At 37.1% G+C, this 8,485-nt stretch overlaps 1 protein-coding gene across 1 annotated transcript; it reads left to right on the top strand.

Annotated features, from left to right (window-relative positions):
• Window positions 1–1,545: 1,545 nt before the first annotated feature.
• Window positions 1,546–8,229, top strand: LOC122021034 (putative phospholipid-transporting ATPase 9). The gene is made up of 11 exons (XM_042579100.1): window positions 1,546–2,707; window positions 3,116–4,455; window positions 4,554–4,664; window positions 4,783–5,059; window positions 5,148–5,236; window positions 5,322–5,430; window positions 5,785–5,988; window positions 6,089–6,214; window positions 6,374–6,472; window positions 6,549–6,740; window positions 7,217–8,229. Exons 1-11 carry the CDS (start codon window positions 2,315–2,317, stop codon window positions 7,904–7,906), a joined length of 3,630 nt encoding a protein of 1,209 aa, XP_042435034.1. The 5' UTR covers window positions 1,546–2,314; the 3' UTR covers window positions 7,907–8,229.
• Window positions 8,230–8,485: the final 256 nt, after the last annotated feature.

Here is an 8,485-nt window from a genome sequence, read left to right as displayed (position 1 = left end):
ATATTTGTTTATAGATGTCTAAATAGTCCATGGATTAACATAAGTCAATTAAAAAAGGTCACATGCATAGAGATGATAACCATGAAATTTTTTACTGTTATGCCAAAATCCTAAATATTTTCGGCCAATTTAACACCTTTAAATATGATAGACTTGCATGCATAATATATCCAATAAAAGGATATCTCATTTTATGTACATTGGTGTAGGGACATTAGTATTTATACTTACTAGATTAGAGAATGAATTAAGATAGTCTGTTGGTCTTTGATCTAAATGTCATAGTAGTATAATGGTGTGCTATTTATTCTTTAATAATTTTTCAATTCTCAAAATTATAAAAGGACACTCAAGTATAATTTCATCACATATAGTTTGCAACCATGATCATGTGTTGTCTAGGAGGTCTTATTTATTGATGCTAAAGAAGTCTTTGTTCAACATATTTCTTGCATCATTCAAATTAATCATAAATTAGAACAATAAAATCATATTTTCATGGCCATAATTTCTACTTATCCACTATTTGGGTTTGGTCAGATTACCTAGTAATGAAGGGACATCACTCTCAAGGTAAATCGGAAGAAAAACGGTGAGTGATGAGAATACTTTGTTAATCACATATAGTTTATTCATATTAGATGAGAATATGGTGAGTGATAGACGAAGATAGAATAGAAGTGACAGAGGTGATGGAAATCTCTAGCTTTCGCTTTGCTCTTCGTTTGGATTACTTCAACAAAGTGGCTAGCGGTTAATTCAGGAAGGGAAATTTAAAATGCAAATAGTAAAAAATAAGGAGGAATCTCACGGGGAGGGACGGCGGTAGGGATGATGTCATGATGATGAGTCAATCAGCTGCGAAGGAGAGGAAAAGTTAAGTTTTAGAAAATAAAAGAAAAAAAAAATCAGCTGCGAAGGAGAGGAAAAGTTAAGTTTTAGAAAATAAAAAAAAAAAAATCCAATGAGACGATTGAGAAAATTTTGGATATATCTTAAATGTCACAACTTCTAGATAATGAATTCATTCTAGAGGATTCAGAGAATTGTTATCTATATATATATATATATATATATATATATATATATATAAAGTTAAGTTTTAGAAAATAAAAGAAAAAAAATCCAATGAGACGATTGAGAAAATTTTGGATATATCTTAAATGTCACAACTTCTAGATAATGAATTCATTCTAGAGGATTCAGAGAATTGTTATCTATATATATATATATATATATATATATAAAAGATGAAATTTGGAAGGTAAATTCAATGCTTCTAATTTCGGCATATCTCAAATAAAGTCAAGTCTTATATATTCTAAATATTCTATAAATGGAAGATGAAAACATTCCTCTCGGAAGGTAAATCTAATTACGGCAAATCTCAAATAAAATTGAGTCTACCGTGATTCCCACGTGGCGTCACTTACTTTAACTAGCCTAAACTAATCCCAGGTCTCTTTGTCGTCGCCAAATTAATACTCAATCTTTTTCAATTCTCTCTCTCCTCTCCCTCCATCAGAAGCGCTAAGCTTCGTGGAAGGGGGAGACAGAGCGCGACGAGCGACGGCGACGATGTGAAAAGTAGATTTAAAAAATGGATTGTTGGATGTTTGGATTACGGTAAGATGACGGACCATGCACTCTCCGATCAATTCAACGTCTGTGACTCCTCTCTAGAATTCAATCGGCCTTCCAGATGACAGTATTTATTTCTTTCTCCTTTTTTTTTTCTCGAGAGAGAATTTATTTAAGGATTTGATCCGCAATATACTTGCCGAGTCAACGCGCGTCCCCCATTTTTTTCTGGGAATCTGGGGTCTGGTTCTGCCTGACTTGGGAGGCAAGTCAAAGCTGGGACTAGGTGCGAAGTTTGAAGGTTCAACGCGATGTTGCCGCCCCCCAACCGCGACCGACGGCGAAGGTTTCAAAGTAGATGGTTTGAAATCCGCCCAGACTTGTCCGTTATAGAGACCGGCGAGCTCTGATCATGCTTGGATTTCTCGGGTGGGTTCGGGGATAAAGGAGCCGTCTTTCTCTTGCTCTCGGAGGGAACCGTGATTCTTCTTTTTTTTCTTTTACTCCCTTTTTTGGTGTCTTTCGAATTGAGATTCTTCTCGCTTCCTAGAGCTTGTTTTGTTCGAGAAAAAAGAGACGAAGATATATTCGTTTTCTGGTAAGGGGCAGTCTCGGAGAAGAATTTTTCTTTCAGACTTCAGAGGGAGTTTCCGGAGCTAAAAAAGGTTCAATCTGTGTGATTTCTCTATACATTTTGTTCAACAATCCGTGGCGCAACCATCGTGTGCAAGAAATGGCTCGAGGAAGGAGAAGAAAGCTTCTTTTGAGTAGATTGCACGCCTTTGCATGTGGTGCATCATCGTTTCAAGTCGACGTTTCACAAGTCGGAGGACCGGGCTTCTCCCGTGTGGCCTTTGCAAATGAGTCGAATTCCGTGGAGGCTGCCAATCTTAACTACGGAGCCAACTATGTTTCCACCACCAAGTACACAGTGGCTTCATTCGTCCCCAAGGCTCTGTTTGAACAGTTCAGAAGAGTTGCGAACATATACTTTCTACTTACTGGATGCCTTTCTTTTACTCCCCTGGCTCCATACTCTGCAGGGAGTGCGATTCTCCCTTTAATTGTGGTGATTGGAGCAACCATGGCAAAGGAGGCTATTGAAGACTGGCGGAGGTATCAGCAGGTAGCTTCTTACAATCCATCTTCTTCCCTGTCTTGAAACATAGAGAAAGATATTTTTTTTCCCCTTCAATTGTATAATTGAAGATCTAGCTCGTATCTCAATCTTATCTTTTGCCATATGCATGTACCATGGACCTTAATTCATATTGCTCATTGAGAGAATAACAAAATAGGAGGAATAGATTCAGTTAAAGTAGATGTGAAGGTTGTTCTAGGAATAAATTCATATAAATATGGGATATGTTATAATGCTTATAAGTATTTTTCCTTCTAACCACAAGTTATGTTCTTAACCACAAGTTGTGTTCTTTATATCATGTTGTTTTGGAAGTCGTGTAAAATTATGAATCTAACATTCTATTTTCTCGACAACAATGCTTAATTACGATTGCAATATTTCCCCACACAGGATATTGAGGTGAATAATAGAAAAGTTAAATTACATCAAGGTGACGGCGCATTCAGATCTACAGAATGGAGGAATCTTAGAGTTGGTGATATTGTCAAGGTGGAGAAAGATAGCTTCTTTCCTGCTGACCTTGTTATGCTTTCTTCAAGTTATGACGACGGCCTTTGTTACGTTGAGACCATGAATCTAGATGGGGAAACAAACTTGAAATTAAAGCAATCACTTGAGGTTACCTCAGGTTTAAATTCAGATTCCAGTTACCAGAATTTCAATGCAATCATCAAGTGTGAAGATCCTAATGCCAACCTCTACACTTATGTTGGGACAATAGAATATGGAGATCAACAGTACTCTCTTTCACCTCAGCAACTTCTTCTAAGGGACTCAAAGTTGCGAAACACTGACTACATTTATGGAGTTGTTGTTTTCACTGGCCATGACACAAAGGTCATGCAGAATGCCACAAATCCACCATCAAAAAGGAGCAAAATTGAGAGATTAATGGGCAGGCTAATTTATTTTCTCATGGCTTCCTTAGTCTTGATCTCGGTTATTGGTTCAGTTGTGTTTGGAGTAATAACTCATGATGATCTACAAGATGGGAAAATGAAGAGATGGTATCTTAGACCTGATGACTCCACAATCTATTTTGATCCAAGAAGAGCAGCTGTTTCAGCAATATTGCACTTTTTGACTGCCATGATATTATATACTTATTTTGTCCCAATTTCTTTATATGTGTCTATAGAAATAGTCAAGGTTTTGCAGACTATATTCATCAACCAAGACATCCAAATGTATCATGAAGAATCAGATAAACCTGCCTATGCACGAACTTCAAATTTAAATGAGGAGCTAGGTCAAGTTGACACTATCCTCTCTGATAAAACTGGAACTCTGACTTGCAATTCAATGGAGTTCATTAAATGCTCAATAGCTGGCATTGCTTACGGTCATGGATTTACTGAGGTTGAGAGAGCAATGGCTAGAAGGAAGGGATTCCCTTTGATAGAAGACGAAGAATCAAAAGAAAATCATGATAATGCAAAACCAGCAATTAAAGGATTTAATTTTGACGATGCACGTCTTATGAATGGACAATGGGTTAAAGAACCTCATGCTGATGTCATCAGGATGTTCTTGAGACTGCTGGCTATCTGCCATACTGCCATACCTGAAGTAGATGATGCAACAGGAAAAATATCATATGAAGCTGAATCACCTGATGAGGCTGCTTTTGTTATTGCTGCAAGAGAACTTGGCTTTGAGTTTTATCAGAGGACACAGACGAGCATCTCTATACGCGAACTAGATCCATCTTCAGGCAAACATGTGGAAAGGTAAGGGAGAAATATAAATATCTACTTTTTTATTAAGTAAATATATTGTTTGGTGTCTTATGGTCTTAATTGGGGTTTCATAACCTTTTCTTTTTCAGGTCATATACGCTGTTGAATGTCATAGAGTTTAATAGCACTAGAAAACGGATGTCTGTGATAGTTCAAGATGATGAAGGAAAGTTGTTGCTCCTCAGCAAAGGGGCTGATAGGTATGCAAGTCTAAGTCTTTTAGGCACATAAGTACTAATTACATGCAAACTTCAAACGTGTTACATTTTTGATTAGGCACCTGATGTTTATGATAGAATTTTTTGTTTATATATGCAGTGTAATGTTTGAAAGGCTTGCTAACAATGGAAGGAAATTTGAAGATAAAACTAAAGAGCAGATGCATGAATATGCTGATGCTGGTTTAAGAACCTTAGTTCTTGGATACTGTGAGATTGGTGAAGCTGAATACAAAAATTTCAATGAAGCATTCACGGAAGCTAAGAATTCAGTGAGTGTTGATAGAGAGGAAAAGATGGAGGCAGCTGCGGATTCTATAGAGAGGAATCTGATTCTTCTTGGTGCTACGGCTGTTGAAGACAAGCTGCAAAGTGGGGTAGGTTGAAAGTTCTCGATTAATCCATGTAATTCCTATTATGTAAAATTTTTTCTTATTAATTTAATATTGTGAAATTGGTGATCAGGTGCCTGAATGCATTGATAAACTTGCACAAGCTGGGATAAAACTCTGGGTATTGACTGGTGACAAGATGGAAACAGCCGTTAATATAGGGTATATATATCCTATTTTTGATATTTGAAGAGAAGTTTGGTTCTAACTTCTCATATGTTGTTCTAAATATTATCCTTTCTTGCAGCTTTGCTTGTAGTCTTCTGAGGCAGGGAATGAAGAAAATAGTAATCACTTTAGAAGGACAAGATATAATTCAGCTGGAGAAAGAAGGGGACAAAAGGGCCATTGCCAAGGTAATTAGTTTAGTATAACTTTAAAACTGTTTACATCATTACATTATACCAGCACTAGACATAGATAAACACTTCAATTCTAGCTAGATGATCTGTGAATAGAAACTGAAGATGGGTGGTTCAACAGTATCTTTTGACCCAAAATTGAAGAACATGCACACTTCACATGTCTGGTCTTTTCAAGAATCAACAAAATAATCCTACCTAAATAACATTCTATGCCATAAAACCTTCAAAGATACAACAGACTTTCTACTTAGATTTGTAACAACTCATATTAGATATCCTCAACTTAAATTTAATGAATTCAGTTTTTTGTTTTTATTCCTTTCTAATGAATTTCTAATATTTCAGGCATCCAAGGAAAATGTTATTTATCAAATTAATCAAGGAAGGCAACTTGTTTGTTCATCAACTTCAGAATCATTTGCCTTGATCATCGATGGAAAATCTCTTGCATATGCATTGGAAGATGATGTTAAGAACTTGTTCTTACAATTGGCTGTTGGGTGTGCATCAGTCATATGCTGTCGTTCCTCCCCTAAACAAAAAGCTCTTGTGAGTATAAATTTGCTGAACACACAACTGAAGTGTCTATCTGTTACTTTAGAAAGTTTCGTCTGCTCTGAAACTAGAAGATAATCATTGAATATTATAGGTCACAAGGCTTGTTAAAGAGGGCACTGGTAAAGTGACCTTAGCAATTGGTGATGGGGCAAATGATGTGGGAATGCTTCAAGAAGCAGATATAGGAATTGGTATCAGTGGCGCAGAGGGCATGCAGGTTAGTGCTATTGTAACAGAACCTATGCATCTGGTAGAAAATAACACAGAAACAAAATCCAATAGCAAAATCATAGTCGATATTTTACCATATGTTCCTTTCTACCCACAGTTTTCTGGTCTTTGATTCATTGAATATCTTGATTCTGAAATTTTGCAGGCTGTCATGGCAAGTGATGTTGCAATATCCCAGTTTCGTTTTTTGGAACGTCTATTACTTGTGCATGGGCATTGGTGCTACCGTAGGATATCAACAATGGTAAAGTCTCTCCCTTGGTCTTGATTCGACTTCTTTTGCATCATAGTTTTTAATGCATTATTACTTTGAACTGCAGATATGTTACTTCTTCTACAAGAACTTAACATTTGGAACCACTATCTTCTTGTATGAGGCATATACAACATTCTCTGGACAAGCAGCGTATAATGATTGGTATATGTCATTGTACAATGTATTCTTCACTTCTCTTCCTGTGATTGCATTGGGAGTCTTTGATCAGGATGTTTCTGCCCGGCTATGCCTGAAGGTATATTCATAATCATTGATCTTGTTTGCTTAATTGCGCTCTTGTGAAGCGAAAGTTACATCTTTAATGTCTGATAAACATGTGATTATCATACATAACTAAGAATTCACCATGTGCTTTTCATACATAACTAAACATTCATTGTGTATCTAGTAATGGTATAACCATCTCACTTGATAGAGTAATTTAGCGCGATAAAATTTCTGAGCTTGGTAGGATCCTTATTTCAAGAAATTCAATTTTACACTTTTGGCACTTCATGGATTGCTAGTAGACACCAAATGCCAAAATATTGATTAAGCTTCTGCAAGTTCAACCTGTACATCTGCTTTCTTAAACAAATATCATAGTAACTGTTCCATTGAAAAGAAAAAGAATAGAAGTGATCCAAGGTTCTCCAAGTTATATTCACTGTTGATATACTCTTGCACCTTTTACATCTCATTTCTAATTTTCTTGCCTGTTTATTGAAACAGTTTCCATTGCTCTACCAAGAAGGCGTTCAGAATATGCTTTTCAGCTGGCGTCGAATACTTGGTTGGATGCTCACTGGAGTTTGCAATGGTATCTTAGTATTCTTCTTCTGCATAACGGCGCTACAGCACCAAGCCTTCCGCAAAGGTGGTCAGGTCGTAAGCTACGATGTTCTTGGGGGCACAATGTACACATGTGTGGTATGGATTGTGAATTGTCATATGGCACTGTCCATCAGGTACTTCACTGCGATACAACACATTGTTATCTGGGGTAGCATTGCAGTATGGTACCTATTCCTTCTCGTCTATGGTGCCATCCCACCCGCATACTCTACGAATGCTTACCGGGTCTTTGTTGAGGTATTGGCTCCAGCTCCATCGTATTGGATCACAACACTCTTTGTCACCATTGCCACTCTCATACCTTACTTCACCTACTCGGCTATTCAAATGCGATTTTTCCCAATGTACCATAACATGATTCAGTGGATTCGACATGACGGTCAGGCAGAAGACCTCGAGTACTGCCATATTGTGCGCCAAAGGTCAGTGAGACCCACAACTGTTGGAGTGTCAGCTAGGGTCGATGCGAAGATCAATCAGACTGTTGGAGTGTCACCTAGGGTCGATGCGAAGATCAATCAGTCGTCGTCGTCGAGGAGAATCCACCATGTTGTTAACTCACCGTGATTTGTGGTCTCTTGTCTGAGTTGGATGCTCATTGAACAGTCGTATTCTCAATTCATTGCATTTATATGTGAATGATTCCAAGTTGGAGCTCCAGAATTCACTCTCCGGAAATGTGTATATAAGCTTGAGGGACTGAAGAGATTCCTGCAAAGATAAATTGATGTTCTTACAGGATTTAGGTCGAAGGCATAACATTTTGTGACTTAGTTCTATGAGTGAGTTAAGAGGTGCAAATCTTGATTCTTTGCCCTTATGGGCCATTTTGATTTAATGTATAGACATTGTAATCAGTTTCTTATAATCAATTCAATACATTCATCGGATAGGCAAATGCTACCTTTGTATGTTAATCATATAGAGAATAAAATCTAAGTTCATGCCTTGGGATGCCTATAACTTCTACTGATGGAAGAATAATCAACAATGTACTTAACTGCATGGTGGGATACCAATCATGTATATAATTCCAAACTGGCATAACTGAAAATTATTAACTGAATTGATTGTTCCGTATAAAATTGACACATTGAAGCATACCTAATTCCATCACCAGTAGTCTTTGTTGATGGCAAATAAAAA

Source organism: Zingiber officinale, chromosome 9A (assembly GCF_018446385.1).
Source record: "Zingiber officinale cultivar Zhangliang chromosome 9A, Zo_v1.1, whole genome shotgun sequence".
Lineage (NCBI taxonomy): Eukaryota > Viridiplantae > Streptophyta > Magnoliopsida > Zingiberales > Zingiberaceae > Zingiber > Zingiber officinale.
Note: the sequence above shows the minus strand (reverse complement) of the source record. Positions and strands in the feature narration are given on the sequence as shown.

Coding starts and splice junctions, on each gene's coding strand:
- LOC122021034 (XM_042579100.1), top strand. CDS start 2,315: ATGGCTCGAGGAAGGAGAAGAAAGCTTCTTTTGAGTAGATTGCACGCC. Junction 6,473..6,548: donor ACCGTAGGATATCAACAATG/GTAAAGTCTCTC, acceptor TTTGAACTGCAG/ATATGTTACTTCTTCTACAA. Junction 6,741..7,216: donor CTGCCCGGCTATGCCTGAAG/GTATATTCATAA, acceptor TTATTGAAACAG/TTTCCATTGCTCTACCAAGA.